Here is a 16,204-nt window from a genome sequence, read left to right on the forward strand (position 1 = left end):
TCACCCAGTTGATGGCTTTTGCAGCAACCTTGCAAGATTGCTCAAATAAGGGTTGATCTCAAATGAGGTCATGTTTTCTCATTTATATGCATGAGGTCCAGGCAGTCGGACAAACTCACTGATCTGAATATATGACTGGATAGCCGATAGGCCAAGACTTTTGAAGTCGCGAGGCCACCATACTGCTCCTCCTAAGAAACGTTTCTTGGCATGGATCCTATACATTTACAGTATCGTAATTGGAGAATATTTGAGATCGTACTCAGTAGAAACAGCATGATTCATGGTGTTTTAAATTTGTCAAACATAAACAAGAGGTCTACAAACATTTTCCAACTTGCCTTTAATACATGTATAAATTATATGCTTAATGGTATTTACAGTAGGAAATTTTTATATTTTTGTTATTAAAAAATTATAACTGTAATTCAACAAAAGTTGCCTCTGCCAAATCTAATATTGGGGTCTAAGGAACTGAGCGATAAAAGAAAAAAAGGGGGTCTTCAAAGCAGCACCACTTGTTTGTTTTTTTTTTTTTTTGTTTTTTTTTTTTTTTTTAAATTCTTATTATTTTTATTTTACTGTATTTTGATTTTTTTTTACTTGTTAAAAAATAGTGACCACCTCAGCAAAAAAAAAAAAAAAAAAAAAACCCACAGCCTGCCCCCGCAGTCCAGACTCATACTAACTGCCTACGAACTGTATATGTTATATGTCTCATCTGTACATATAGGCTACGTAGTAGACAGTCTGCTCGCGAGGTAGGAGGAGCAAGATGGCCGCCCTGTGACTTCTACGGCTTGCACGGGCGTGTATGTGCTATCGGCTATCCAGTCATATATACAGGTCAGTGGACAAACTACACAGCTGCAACACACGTGTGCGCATCATTTTAGAAGCGAATGACGTCACAGGTGTGAAATTTGAACATGGATCAAACGACAAACACACTTTGGAACATGTATGCATGTAGCAACTACCAAGGCTAGCACTGAGAAAGCCAATAACAATACCTGCACAACACTGCAGTCGCTCATATTGGATCAAGATTTTCAGCTGCTGGCCCATTTCCACCAACGAAATGTATAGAGCACATATAGATGACTTCGGTGACATTTTTTTACATCAATGACTGCAGTTTACGTGCCTGAAGCCAGCGTAAACATTCCTCTGGATTCTTCTTGGAAAGTCCCTTCATTCGATCACAGCTACAACATCGGCAGTCATATAGCGGCAGACATCAAAGCAGCAGAGGTTTGTTGTAACCATAAGGACATTTATGGTGAAATAGCGAGTCAATTTACAAGTTTCGCCTTGAACGAATACAGTGCCATGCCTGTGTAATGCTCCCTTCCTTGTCTGAAACTCAAATGACCACCGCACATGCGTAGGGCGCCATTCTAAAAATAGTAGTTTGGGCGTAATTGTGAACAGCCCTATTGAGAAAGGAGAGATGCCTATACTTATTAATAGAGGGAAATGTTCAGATTTTTGGAAACATTATTAGTTTATGTCATGTCTGTTAGTGTTTATTATTGAATTTTTGACAGTTATAGGCCTAAATGTACAAATTTAAAGCATTGTGACCGGATGTATCAAATATGGTACAAATCAAGTCATATTTCGTCACCCTCTTAAAATAATTACCTAAGTTATTTTTTTGCAAAAAAAAAAATGCCTAAATCATCTCCTCACGTTGCAAATGGTTACATTTTTGTGTTTCCTGAAAATCTGAAAAAATTACTTAGGCGATTATTTTAAGAAGGCGTCGATGTGGAAGTTGATTTAAAAAAAATGTTTTTTGTTCATTCAAAAGGACCAATAAATACTTTATTTACAAAGAATCAGAATGTTCTCTCATATATTTTATGGTTCAGGCTTTATAGGGTTTTAATTGCACACTGCACAGCACTTTCAGTTGCATTCATGAAAAGTGCTATATAAATAAAGTTTGATTTGAATTGATTCTTAACATGCTATGCACAATTCTCTCGAGTTACTCATCCCCATTGAAATGAATGGAAATATGCCAATAATCCACCAACAACTTTCTAAATCAAGAAATTAGCACTCTTGTTCTCCATGAAAACATAGATAGCATGTAAAGAATTAAACAATTGAATTGCAATCCTTTGTCATGTGTGGAGTTCTTTACATTTTATAGCACATACGCCTAAAAATTCCTTTTTTCCCCCACTGTATGAGACAGTGTGTATGAACATTAAAAGTGCAATTATCAAAGGAATCGGATTCCCTGAAAAAAGGTTTAATTAAGCCGATGAAGTATCAATATGATGACATACTCTTTTTGTACAATCATCACCGTGACGACACTGTTCATGTTGGACTAGTTTCCTGGTCCGTGTTACAACACGCAATATGTCACAGCAATGAAGTGGACTGCACAAAAATCACCAATATAGTCACATACAGCACATGTATGTTTGATTCTTTATTGGCGTTAACCTTTTTTCAGGGAATCAGAGTCCATTGATCTTTGCATTTTTAATATTCATACACAATGCCTCATAAAATGAAGGAAAATGAATTTTGAGTTGTATTGCTTTTAAAAATCATGTATATGTGTACAGCTCATAGATTAAGAGGTTGTTTACATTAGACTGTATTTACCATAAAATATTCCATACAAAACTTTAAAAGACGTTGATTTGACTGCTTATTATGGTAATAGGACAGCAGTGCTTAACATTTGTTTTCATTACCATACTTCCCATCTAAACACTGGAAAAAAAATAAAAATAATAATACACCCGTATGACTTCACAAATTTGCATTTGAACACATTTCCAATAGATGTCAGATACCAAGGCTGCACTGTGGCATCCAGAGCACAAAAGGCCGAGCAGAGGAGACAGAAAAAGTGTGCTCTTCTTGGCACTCGCTTCGAAGAAAACACAAGATGTGGGACAAGAAGGGTCCTATGGTTGGCTGTAGGCAGTGGCGGAGCCAGACTTTTATAAATAGGGGGGCCATGGGGGGGGCCCAAGGACACTTCATCCAAAGATGATGCCAAATTTATTTTCATGAAAATGTATTTCATTCGGACTCTCTAAATGTTGAAATATATTTAAGTAAATATTAAACACACAGGAGATTTTTGAACATATCGTGCCATTTATTAACAAAGTACAAAATGTACAAAAAATAATTTCAGTCTATGAACAAATAACAATAATAGTATTGGTGTGTAACGTGAAAGAACTTGCACGCACAAGAAAAAAAAAAGAACTTGCATGCACACACACAGATACTGTATTCATGCAATTACTTAAAAAAAAAGAAAAAAAGAAAAAAAAGAAAAGTAGCAAGTACTCTTATCAACATACCATTATAATATGAACATGTGCAAATTTGTATTACAGTCCTGTCTAAGTGCCAAACTACCTTAATACAGGCTCAGAAAAGCATAATCCTTCGGTTGTTGTGTGTCGTAGCAAAATGTTTTAGAAATTCATCCATGTTGAGGGCCTGAGCCCTCCTTGATTCGATACTGAGAGTTCCGAGGTGACTTAACCTGTCATCAGCCATTGTTGTCCTGAGGTGAGTTTTAATGAGTTTTAAAGCAGAGAAGCTTCTTTCACAGGAAGCAGTGCTGAGCGGCGTGACAACAGCAATCTTGCAAAGTCTAAATAGCTCAGGAAAATTGTCTTTGTAAGGTTCAAGAAAAAGAATAAAACCAAGCAAAGTAGATGGTCTGTCTAATCCACTTTTCACCTTCCTCTCAAGAAGTCGCTTGGCTTGGTGAACCTCATGTTGGAGATCAACTAGATCTGACTCAAAAATCTTTGCAAAGACAAACAGAGGCTCATTATTTAAGAAGGTTGCACTCTTTGGGTTTAGTGACTGTATGCCTTGCATAATCTCACAACTTTTCTTTGAAAAACGCTTTTTCAACTCAGTTGTTAGACAGTCAATCACTTGATAAAAAAGTGCTCTGGGGAAGCCCTCCTCATCCAAATGTCTCTGTCCTACAGTGCTGATCACCAGTGAGTCAATAAACCTTGAGCTTAGTCTAGGATGTCTTTTGTGTCTTTGTCCACCAGTTTTGCACTGCTCAGCAAGCTGCTCAACTTCATTGCACAGTTCACTGAAGTAATTTTCATTTCTGTTGTCCTCAAAGGTGTCTGTAAGGGAGCCTATAAGATCCACAGCTTTTGCTAGGTCAAGAGTGCTGGACTGGAGCATGTCTGAAAGACATTTGGCATCCCCAAGCACTTTGCAAAAGGTGACCAAAAGCCTTATGAACTGCAAGTCTATCTGTGACAGAAGACCCCTTGCTTCCACAGATCTTTCACCGTGTTTTTCAAATGCAAGATCCTGTAACAATCTCAGGACTGCTGGGAGCCTCTCTCTCTCAAATTACGGCATGCCCACCTTGTGTCTGAAAGTGCCTGTAGCTCCCTGGGCTGCTCCTTTGGATACAGCTCTTTCTGTACTGCAAGCCACTTCAGATGCACATAAGAGCCAGATACAAAATTATACAGCTACTGCAGAAGTGCAAAAAATTCTTCAGCCTCAGGCACTGCTTTTGTGGCATCAACAAGAACTAGATTCAAGCAGTGTGCATTACAGTGAACATAAAATGCAAATCTGGCATCACTTTTAATTCTGGCAGCTACACCAGAATTTTTCCCACTCATGACGGACGCACCGTCATACCCTTGTCCCACAAGGTTATTTCTATAGTCCAGACCATGTCTCTCTAGACAATTGATAATCATCTTACAGAGACCTTCTGCATGAAGGCTTTCAGCTGCCTGGAAGCATAGGAAGCTTTCGTGGACGTCACCACTGTAATAATACCTTATAACCAACGACAATTGCTCCTTTTTTTGCAGATCTTTTGTTTCATCTGCAAGCACACTGAACACTTGATTCTCTTTCACTTCTTGCATGATTTTACTCTGTACCATCTCAGCCAAGCTCTGAAGGATTTCATTTTGGATTTGGTGACTCGTGTATTTTGCATTGCCACACGCATTTAGCCTTGTTTCAATGAATTTGTCATGCTTTGCTATTTCATTCAGTATAGCCAAAAAGTTTCCCTTGTTCTTACTATCCTCAGACTCTCGATGACCCCTCTGTGCTATATTTTGTGTTGCAGTCAAAAGAAGAACATTTGCTATTGTTTTCACATAATGTTGATTTTCTTCCACTTTCTTTTTTCGATTCACATTCATAGAATTTAACATGTTTGTGTTCATTTCAGTAGCCATTTTATGCTGACTCCATGCGTACATTGCATTGATATGCTGCTCGGACTTTGAATGGAGCTTAAACCCTGACTCCTTGCACAATGCCTTTTTCCAGTTGGAGAAGCCACACTGTGATGTGAAGGCAGAGTCTGGTACATTAGGCAGGGAAAAGTGTCTACAGCCAAAGCAGTAGCAAGAGTCATGAAGGATTGAGTATTCCAGCCAAGAATTGTTTCTGTACCAGGAGCTGTTGAATGACCTCCTCTTTGTTCCATGCTGAATTCTGGGGAATTTTGTCAGACATGGCTGGACAGGACTCTCATCTTTGGATCGTGAAATATCTAGAATACAAATAAAATGGTCAAGAAAAAGTTAAGAGCTCAAGAAGATTACTCGATAACTTCGGCTAACAAGCCGATTTTTTTTTAGGCAAGAAGCCGTACCACCGGGTCCTGTTGAAAGAGTGAAACAAGACGTGCTGACAACAGCTGACTCTGCAACTGGCTCTTCTACCCCTGCATCATCCATCCTTCCATCATCAGAAGCAGGGGCCTCTGCATTCTCCTTTGATGGTACTACGTTGTATTAAAATAATAATAATAATAATCAGTGTAATCAGAATTTAAAAAACAACAACAACAACAAAAACAATCTTTAAAAACCTGTACACATGATTCATAAACAGCAATTCAAAGTGTCTCAAATTAACGGAGCATGAAGATGTTCTTACATTCTTTCTCCTTGTTATTGCTGACGTTACTGCCAACTGCTTGACTCTCTGCCTTATTTGATGGCTTGTTTCGTTTAAGAAACAAGTCATATATTTTCTCTCCTTGTCGTTTCATTTTCCACACAACCTATGAAAAATAAATACATTTATTACTCCAACTACTACTTTATTTAACAACCATATAATTTATTAATGTGATCAATAAATAATAATGTTAATAAATCCTCCACTTCTAAACTAAAAACATTACGGCATAATCATAAGAGAACAAGAATAAATGCAAACGTCTGTTTGAACTTTCAACCATTGGAGGGTGCTATTGTACTGCATAACAACAATGAATTTATTTTTAACTTGTGCAAAACAAGTTCGTTGCTTATTGATGTCTGTCCAAAACAATCTACTTAAAGTAAAAGTTATTTTAAACAGTCACTCACGGCTCACAGGGAAACCAACATGATATAGCCAACCTTGCCAAGTTGCCAAATGCCAACGTGCATTCTTCATGTGCCGGTTCTCTGGAGACTGCGTCTATTAACAGGTGATTCTCCTTCTCCAGACACAGAGTGAGGTGGATTATAATGCTTTGTTGTAAGTAGCGCCAACCACTGTTCAGGAGGGGCATAACAATTAGTAGGCGTCTGATTGAAAAAAAATGCTGGCAGGCTGCATCGGCCAGGCGCGCGACGTCACTGCGCCGGCGCCGTGATATGTCAATCATTTGGCGTCTGCTGGGTCCAATCACATTTCAGCAGGGGCACGTGCCACCCCGGCCCCCCCTCTGGCTCCGCCATTGGCTGTAGGGAGTGCCAAGGAGAAAAATCCATGTCGCTGCTCCTTCACCTGGAGGATTTCTGGATTTCAAAGAGCAAAACACCAGTGAAGGGTGGCTCCCAGCTGATGACCTTACAGTCAACCCAATGGCATTGCTGAAGGGGATGGAGCAGAAATGCCCTGCAAACCAACCATATGTGCTATTAGCTATTTACTAATTATTCAAATGGGGAAAAAGCAAGTATTTAAAAAACAAAACAAAACCCCCCCCAAAACAAAACACGGTTTCTATTCAGAAATAAATACTGTACATGTTGCTATGACAGGATTCCACCACAACTCATTTTTGATGTCAAGTATACGTGATCCTAATATGTATCTTGTATTTCCGTTTTAATGAATGTAGAATGATGAGGAGTGATCAAAAGAAATAAACAGCACTGAAAGGAAGTATCTGCAACTAAAATGGCAGAAGAGAACTTTATTAAATTATTACGTATAGTTTATTGTAGTCCGCCCGCGAGAGGGGAGGAGCAAGATGGCCGTCCTATGGCTTCAACGGCTAGCACGGACGTGTATGGGCTATCCTCCGCTAGCCTGCACGCATGCACCCACTCACGCACACACGCGCACGCACGCACGCTCATACGCACACAAAAACGTCGTAATTCCGTCATTACGTTGAGTGACGTAAGGGCGTTTGTCCAATCAGGAGGAGATACCCAAGCTCCGGAAAGAAGCAGATGATATGGCAGCTTCGAAAGCGACCAGGTGGAACTTGCTTTGTTAACACGGCTAAAGCATTGATTATGAATAGAATTTGACTCCGAGAGGGCGACGAGGCACCTGCTCGAAATGATTTACTTAATTCTTATTTCTGCATTCTCCGGAGCAGTCATTACGTTGATTTTACAGTTCTTGTTGATCTACCGGAGGAGCCCAGAGCCTGTAGAGAGGACGGAGCAGTACGCCAAAGTAGTGCCTGATAACGCGTTGAAGGATTACTTTAATTCCCAGCATGTCGATCCAGGCCAGCTGCAGCAGCAGGATAGCACAGTCTCTATTGGTTCCAAGCAGCAAGAGGCCGCTTCAACCAGACAACAGGAAGCGACTGGGACCGGCGGTAGCCCCAAACAACAACAACAACCGTCGCTGCCTGCGCACAGCGACTCGGTTGATGCTGACAAGCCCGAAACCTGTCATTTCCTCAATGCTATCTTTTTGTTCCTGTTTCGGGAGTTGCGGGACACTCCTGTCGTCAGGCACTGGCTCACCAAAAAGATAAAGGTAGAATTTGAGGAGCTGCTGCAAACGAAGACGGCAGGTCGGCTACTGGAGGGACTTAGCCTGCGAGATATTTCTTTAGGCAATTCTCTCCCCGTCTTTAAGACAGCCAAACTTATGAAGCCGGTGCATTTGAATGAGGACGGCATGCCGGAGGAGCTCAACTTTGAGGTGGACATTGAGTACAACGGCGGCTTCCACCTCGCCATTGACGTGGAGTTGGTGTTTTGGAAGTCTGCTTACCTGTTCGTTAAAATGAGGCGAGTGGTGGGCAAGCTGAGGCTGCAGTTCACCCGCGTGCCCTTCACCCATTGGTCCTTCTCCTTCCTCGAGGACCCACTTGTGGATTTTGAGGTCAAGTCCCAGTTTGAAGGCAGGCCTCTTCCCCAGCTCACCTCCATCATCGTCAATCAACTCAAACGCGTCATCAAAAAGAAGCACACACTACCCAACTACAAAATCAGGTAGGCAGTCAGCATTGTCTTTATCGTTTTCATATGCATCTGATACTCTTCTAACGGGGGTTTCCAAACCTATTCCCATGGCTTGAATGGCACAATAAATAAATAAATAAATAAATAAATAAAAATCGACTGGCCCGGCCTGACTCCTGAAAACCCCTGTTCACAACTGATGTTGATTGAGTCAGTTTGCTATCTACATTATAAATTGATTAATGGGCTGCTCCCTCAAAATTGTGGGCCCGTCTCTTGGCCCCTGCATTGAACAGCTGCTGAATCCCATATCAACATTCAGAACCAAAACAAGAGCAATCTGCCGTAAGATGATTTTTAAAGCATTTATGTGATATACACAATTTGGACCTTGACCCAGAGAATTAAGTGAAGAAAATCATTTTTTGCTTGTAAAAACAAATTCACCACAGTTTTATGAAGAGAAATGTTATGTTAAATTGTAAATATGCATGTTTCCATATTTAGAAAAGCTCTACACTATATAAAACAAATTTATTTTTAGTTTATGCTATTGGCCGCTTAAAAATGGATGGTGGGCAATAAAAAGCCCCGGGCTATTGTTTGGATACCACTGTGTTAAAAGATATACCACATGTTTTGTTGCTAAGGAGTGTTATATGAACCTTGCTGCAAGCTGAATTCTCATATTATTTGTGAGTTCACAAACACCCGAGAATGCATCCTGTAATGAGCCTGCTGATTTTCACCAATTCGAACCACTGGCGGTTTGAACCAATCACAAAGCAACAGTGTGTTTGGGGAACGGGTTATGCGGCTGTGACAAAAACAAGACGTTACAAGGCCCTGGGAAACAAGCTTACCATGGTGAAACTCCGATGGGAGAATGCATGGATCATGCAATTAGTTATTTTCTTGCAGAATTACCCCCAGTTTCTTTTTTGAAAGAACAGTCAGAGGTGCTTCGTGCATTTTTAGCTGGTGAAGATGTTCGTACATGTTCAACATTTTAATTCATTGACAACTTGCCGTGATTGGTCAAAACAAAAGTTTGGGTAGGCGTGCACAAGTTGCTGTATGGCCCCACCAGCTTCAAATATTGTACTGAATGTCCCGCCTTCCCTGAGCAGAACACACTGGATTGGTCCCAGCTTGATATTGTGGAGAACTCCTTTGATTGATTCACATTATCTATCTGGTTCTTGCCAGGCTAGAGTTACTGTTATATTAATGTTAATTCAAACAATAAATAAGCCTGAATGTCTACTTGGCTGTGCTGAATCTTTTTGAAAACTAATGTAGTTGAGACACCCCCCCCCCCCAACATTGTAATTGTGATTTAATATCTGATTTTTTTTTTTTTTTTTTTTTTTTTTTTAATACCTAAAATAAAAGCTGGAATATTGTACTCTGCTTCATATTTTGATGAGAAATTTACTTATTTTTATTTCTTTATTTTTAGAACAGTTGGAAGTCTTTGTAAACAGGCAGTTTTATCGTGTCATTTGGCCTTTGCGCTACAACACAGAATAAGCTTAAGCCTGGTTCACACGGCAGGAGAATTGCCCCGATTTTAGCCCCGAATTTCCCCTCCCGACAATCGTAAGGACGCGCCGAGACGCAAGCGATAATCTTCACAGATAATCCTGCCGTGTGTGTTGTCACCACACACGGCGCCTCCCGATATCGGCGCTCGGAAGGACCCCCGACTTGAAATCGGGCATATCCAACATGTTGGATTTTTGGCCCGACTTTGCTCCATGCAGCTGATTGACAGTGACGTGCAGCCAATCAGAAAGCGAGCCAGCGAGGTAGCTGGTGGGGAATCCAAAATCAAACCAGTCATGAAGCAGCAGAAAGTCCGTGCTCGCGCTATTACACTCTTTTTTTTAATTTTTTTAATTATTTGTAGTTTTTTTTTTAACACACGCACACACATTCTCCACAAATAAACGTGGTCTCCAAGTGGGACGCCAACCCGCGCTGCCAGCACCGAGCCGAGGGCAAGCGATGTCTCGCCAGTGCCCATTTACGCTCCTTTAAAGAAAGACGTTTTCTTTTTATGCTGCTTTTTCAGCTGAAAACCAGGATCGACTCATGTTGACGACTCGGAAGCCATGTTTAATCTCGAGAGGTTTTGCGAGACTTCCCGTCACATTCTTGAATGAACTCGGCTCGTGTGGGGTGTGTTGATTGTGCAGTGTGGCCGCACACCACGCACGGTACGTTCAAAACTGGAACCCCCGTGATTTTTTTCTCTTCACGTGTGATGTCTGTCAAAGATTGGAAATCGGCCGACAATTTTAAAATCTTGCCGTGTGAACCAGGCTTTAGTGTTTTCAACCTGTGTTTTTCTCAAATGCATCACAATTCATGTACCAAACAGTAGTCGAGGATATCATGTGGTTTTTGTTTTTCCCTAATGGCTTTTTATTTGACTTGTTGCCATGAAGCAGCTTGTTCAGCACCCAGGCAACATTTGCTATATACATAGCCTCCCATTGTAGCCCTGCATTGTCCCTCGAGGCTACATGTCTGTTGGGTCCCAACAGTTCTCTGCTCACAGTTTGTTGTTGGGTCTCATTAATAGCTGCATTGTTGAGTGTAAAATGTTAAAGCTTTTTCTACATCATCATGCATGCTTCACCAATACTCAGATGAGTACAAAGAGCCCTGACTTTTTAACTGAGACTGTGCCCATCAGCTTGTGTCTTCCCTTCAGTGTGTTCAGTGTTCACCCCCATTTCTTGAGGGTGGGGAGAGGTGGCGTGGTGGAGGATGACGCCATGCTCGTCCCCACGGACATGTCGTGTTGTGTTAGCGATAAGCTTTACACGATCAGGATTTTTGAGGCTGGTCAGCGAGTTCTAAAAAATGCTTTCTGATCACCGATCCGATCATTAAGATGGAGCAATGTGTCTGTTTAAATATCTTTTTTATTTACGGTTTATTTGGGGAAATAATTGGCTTTACATGTTCCGGATTTTTGGGGTCAATCAGCGAGTTTGGGGGAAAAAACGGATGCCAATTCAATCAGAAGATGGAGAACTATATTTAGTGAAACAATTTATATATTTACTTACAGTCTAACACTTGCCATAGTGCAAATCCAGATGTAATTGACACCAATTGTGACGTATTAGAGAAAAAAAAAGTAAACTTAAAAAAAAAAATACAATAGAAATGCTGATAAACAATAAATATAACATGCAATGTTTAAAAAATATATATAAACATCGCTATTCATTCAGGTGGCTTATTTTTTTTGTTCTAAAACTAATGTTATACTTTTGCTATCTTGGTTCAGCACATCCATATGTAGTAACTTACCAGCTACTTGGCTTTACATTCTCATGCTGCTTCCGAAGCTGGCTGCATTTATCTGCACAGGACACTGTGTGAAGCCGTTTGGCTCCATCAAAAATTCCCCCCATCTACACAAACTGTATTGACTTTCTAAGCAATCGCGTCACGAGAATTAGAGATCGACCGATATGCTTTTTTCAGGGCCGATACCGATTCCGATTATCGGTAGTCAAGGAGGCAGATAACCGATATTTGAAGCCGATATTCATTTGCAGTAAAAGTTCAAATGTTGGCACCAAATTTTTGAATAATGCAAACCCTAACCGTTCTTTACAATGGATTCTCACACTACACTTTTCATTTTACATCCTTCTATCTGCAATAAGACGTTGGTGGCGGGGGGAGTTAAATGTGGGGGCCAATGTGACATTACCTTTTATAGCATTTGGGATACTTGTAGTTTTATTCTATAAATGTTATATTTTTATATTTTGAAGTAATAGGAGGAACCCTGTCATTCAAAATGTGCATCAGCTGTGGCATTACTTATTACTACAGCAAAAATAAATAAAAAAATTCCATGAGAAAAACTATTCATCCCTGAACACCATACAGTTCTTGTAGACCTTATTATGATTATTGTTATTGTTACCATATAGACAGTTTTGATAAGCTGAGGATCTTAAATCGAGAACAGCAATATCATGCTACTCCTCTCTACAAGAGAACTGTCAAAAGACACTTCATCATGTAGTTTACTGCCACTTAGGATGCCCCAATCAACGCAGAAAAAGGGTTGAGTAAAATAACTTGGTTATAATAATAGTAAGAATAACTTGGTTAAACAGACATTGTTGCGGTGGACCGCTGCCAGTTTCTGCTGTTTAATGTGTTTTACACTTATAGACACGTGTGTGTATATGGGCACACTATTCTCTCACTACTGTACTGTACTGTATCACTTAATGGCACAGATGTACTTGTCTAAGTAATAACTGGGCTGCAACATTGCTAATTCACATTAACAAGCACTATCTTAGCTGTCCACATGAATAGTTACTAACACACGAGAAAGTTATACAACACACCAAACATGAGCTCATTATTCAAAGTATGATGCACGTAACGAAATTACATCACTGAACATTAATTGCAGCCGTGTACGGCCGTAGATGTTACATATTAGTGGCATCCATTGAGAGGATAATGTCCCAAATGACGGCAGACATGACGTGAAAAGAGAGACAAAACGAGCAAATAAGCACACTATACTTTAGTGCACTTCTCTACTAATGCCAAACATACGGAAGAGGACACGTTCGTGTAGTTAAACGGTGTTTGAGACACTTAATTTGTTACGGAGCGGACTTTAACGAGGTGCACAACGAGCTGTCAATCAAATCGACGTCGAAGCTTAAGGCACACAATGGCAAACCAGTGCGACAAATAAACACAATATAAAGTAACTAAACGCTATTTAGTGTCATTGTGGCATCTCACTGCATAATAACCGCTATGCAACAAGTAATGGACGTGACCCAGAATGCAATGTGTGCGTCACGAGAGGTAAATATAATGACGTTACTCTACTCTTAACATGGAACTAGACAATATAATAATGACAACTGTTAATATTTGGAACCTTTCTAACAAACATTATTTACTTAATTAAGTGAAAATGTGTGTGATTCCCTCCCCGAGTAGTTCAAGTAGCGAATTAGCTACTGGGTGTTAGCCTACATGCTAAGCTGAACACACCACTGTTAGCTAGCGGGGATTCAATGCAAGGCAATGCAGCTCCATTCATATAGTGCATTTAATACACAACATAATTCAATGTGTTTAGCTTATCATGGTGAAACGATCGGCGGAGTCTCTTCTCTTTTAACTTACCTTCGAAGCATGTGTCTGTCGCGTTGTGTACGTGGGTGCGTGTGTGACCGGCTACTGTGATACAGGCATACACTACTGATTGGTTCTGGCTCTTGCACGGCTAACCAATCAAATGCTGCTATGGGCGTTACATTGCTGGAGTTGGACTCCATAACAGACAGAGACGCTCTGGGCTGCATTCGAAGCGAAAAGACGGAGTTTTAAATGGATCGCTCATATCGGCCGTCAGATTAATAAAACAGACCGATACCGATATGTACCAATATGTCAAATATCGGCCCCGATTATCGGCCCGACCGATTATCGGTCGATCTCTAACGAGAATAGCTCAAATCAATATTCGATATGATCGTAGGGGAAAATCTGCAGTAATAAATGTTTGTTTGAACCAAAAGATGATTAAAACTCTGAGATATCATAGTTCATTAACCACTCTGAATCACTTTTGAAGATTTCCTTCGATTGGCACTGAGAAGTACCTATTAATGTTGAAGGATGTGAGTGTACTGGATCAAGACAGTTGTACATTGAACTACACAACCTTGGGCGGTGTGTGTTTGTTTCATTCTTTCTGTGTCAAATTACTTCGTTAAAAATATATGTAAATTTTGAGCCACATATGCAGCTGGCTATGGTGATGGTGTGAGTCTGTGAATCACCTGCAGCGTGAGTGTGGGAAGATGATGTAATGATGAGCAGCCTGAGTGAATCAAAATAGGACCTTGGGATTTTCTGTGTTGCCACAGATGGTAGTCGTGTGGAGGGGAGGGCTGGGACTGCTGCCCACAAAAGGTAATCCAGCCATTACAGCTCCTATTAAAACTGATAACTCCAGTTGTGGGACATTTTATTTTCAAAGCAAAATCCGTATTGGTTTTGTGAGGAACTTGAACAAGAGAAGTCATGACAGTAGACCAAGGTTCCCTGATCAGTCCTATAAATTATGTTAATGTTGCCAAATTGCGGGCTAAAGAATATTGTGTGTGGTATGTGGGAATATTTAATAATTTCTCTCCATTGGAAATAAATTATTAAATATTCCCAAATACCACAATTTTCCAAGATGGTAAGCAATATTCTCAGTCATTTCAAAAGCCTGTCTATAAAATGGCATGTGTGCGCGACAACTTATTTCCCCGGGGAGGCAATAACCTGTGGCACAGCCATGTCAAAATCCCAACAGCCACGTGTCGGCTCAAGTGTCTCATTAAGTTAAGGCCCGGTATGTTCAAAACAGTCCTAACCAATACTGACAGAGCACTTCAAGCACCAATACTCTTCAGGAAGTTTACCTGTCTTGTAGAATTGTGCTAACCTTGTTCTGCACTCTGAATTCTCGCGGTATTAGTGAGTTCATAAACTCCCAACAATACATCTTGTACTGAGCCCATTGATTTCCACTGATCCGGTTGTGGTTCGGACCAATCACAGAGCGTCATTGTGTTTGGGGCGGGGCATGCAGCTGTGACGAAACCAAGAAGCCAGTGCTGGCGCCGGGGCAAACAAACAAACATGGACGAATGGACTCTGCAATTCATTTTGTTCTTGCAGAATTATTCACCGTTTCCTTGTTGAATGTTGAACAGCGAGAGGCGCTTCATGCATTTCTAGCTAGTAAGATTTCTAGCTAGCTACCCCCCACCTCCTACGAGAACGAAGACGACATTTTCATCCATGGCCATGATTGGTCAAAACAAACTTGCACAATGCCGCATCGTCCAATCAGCACGACGTATTACCTGTCAATATTACCTAAAAAAAAAAAACAGGCAGCAATTTTATTTATTTATTTATTTTTCTAAAGTGTGAAGCTATAAAACTGTGGTGTCGTATGCGATGCAGTCAAAAAAAAAAAAAAAAAAAGTTGGGCGCACCAATTGCAAAAAGTTGAACTGGAGCCCTTAGTTGAGATACTGGAATCTTTCCTTGTTGACCAGCAGCACACTGCACTGGATCAGAAGGTTCTCCATCAAGACACACCTGGCACATTTCTTACAGTAGTCCTAAATTTCACTTTGACACTCCCTACAAATTATGCAACTCTCACCTGTCGTGCCATACCTTTCCAAGGTGCAGTTTTGTTTTCATATTTTGCTTGGTAAATTTGATACAATTTGAAAAATATTGTTCAAACAATTACTTTGCCTTGGAATTATAGGATTACAGTATTTCTCTACAAGCCTGTACCACGATAATAAGTAATTATATTTTTAATGTCTGTTTCTTTTCAGATACAAGCCTTTCTTCCCATTCCAAGTGCAGCCACCTCTGGGATCGACCTCTGATTTGGAATTGTCAATCCAGGACAGCAGACTTGTGGAAGGCCGTCTCAAAGTTACTCTTATTGAATGTAGCAGGTCAGTCACTTGAATTTAAAGTTCTCATATTATTCAACTTTTCCACATATTAAAATGTGCCAAAGACATGTCTGTGACATGCATTTGTCAAAATTGACTTTGGATCTAATATTTTCGCTGTCCCTAAATCACCACTTAAAAATCTAACAAGACTCTTCCAGCAGAATTCTCCCCATAGGACAGAAATGATAACTTTTCCATTGTAACACA

General features: G+C 40.3%; 1 protein-coding gene and 1 long non-coding RNA gene across 2 annotated transcripts in view; one reads left to right on the plus strand and one right to left on the minus strand.

The window, feature by feature from the left end:
* Window positions 1-5,322: 5,322 nt before the first annotated feature.
* On the minus strand, window positions 5,323-6,700 carry LOC144000866 (uncharacterized). The gene is made up of 4 exons (XR_013278299.1): window positions 6,417-6,700; window positions 5,947-6,073; window positions 5,660-5,791; window positions 5,323-5,557 (listed from the first exon to the last, which is right to left on the minus strand). It is a non-coding gene; the product is annotated as an uncharacterized LOC144000866 (long non-coding RNA).
* A 743-nt stretch (window positions 6,701-7,443) lies between these two features.
* The window catches only part of pdzd8 (PDZ domain containing 8), a 52,435-nt gene continuing 43,674 nt past the window's right edge, over window positions 7,444-16,204 (plus strand). Inside the window, exons 1-2 of the mRNA XM_077495608.1 lie at window positions 7,444-8,468; window positions 15,869-15,994. Of these exons, the coding sequence (XP_077351734.1) occupies window positions 7,576-8,468; window positions 15,869-15,994 (1,019 nt within the window). The 5' untranslated portion in view covers window positions 7,444-7,575. The remainder of the gene's footprint in view (window positions 8,469-15,868; window positions 15,995-16,204) is intronic.

Source organism: Festucalex cinctus, chromosome 14 (assembly GCF_051991245.1).
Source record: "Festucalex cinctus isolate MCC-2025b chromosome 14, RoL_Fcin_1.0, whole genome shotgun sequence".
Taxonomy (NCBI): domain Eukaryota; kingdom Metazoa; phylum Chordata; class Actinopteri; order Syngnathiformes; family Syngnathidae; genus Festucalex; species Festucalex cinctus.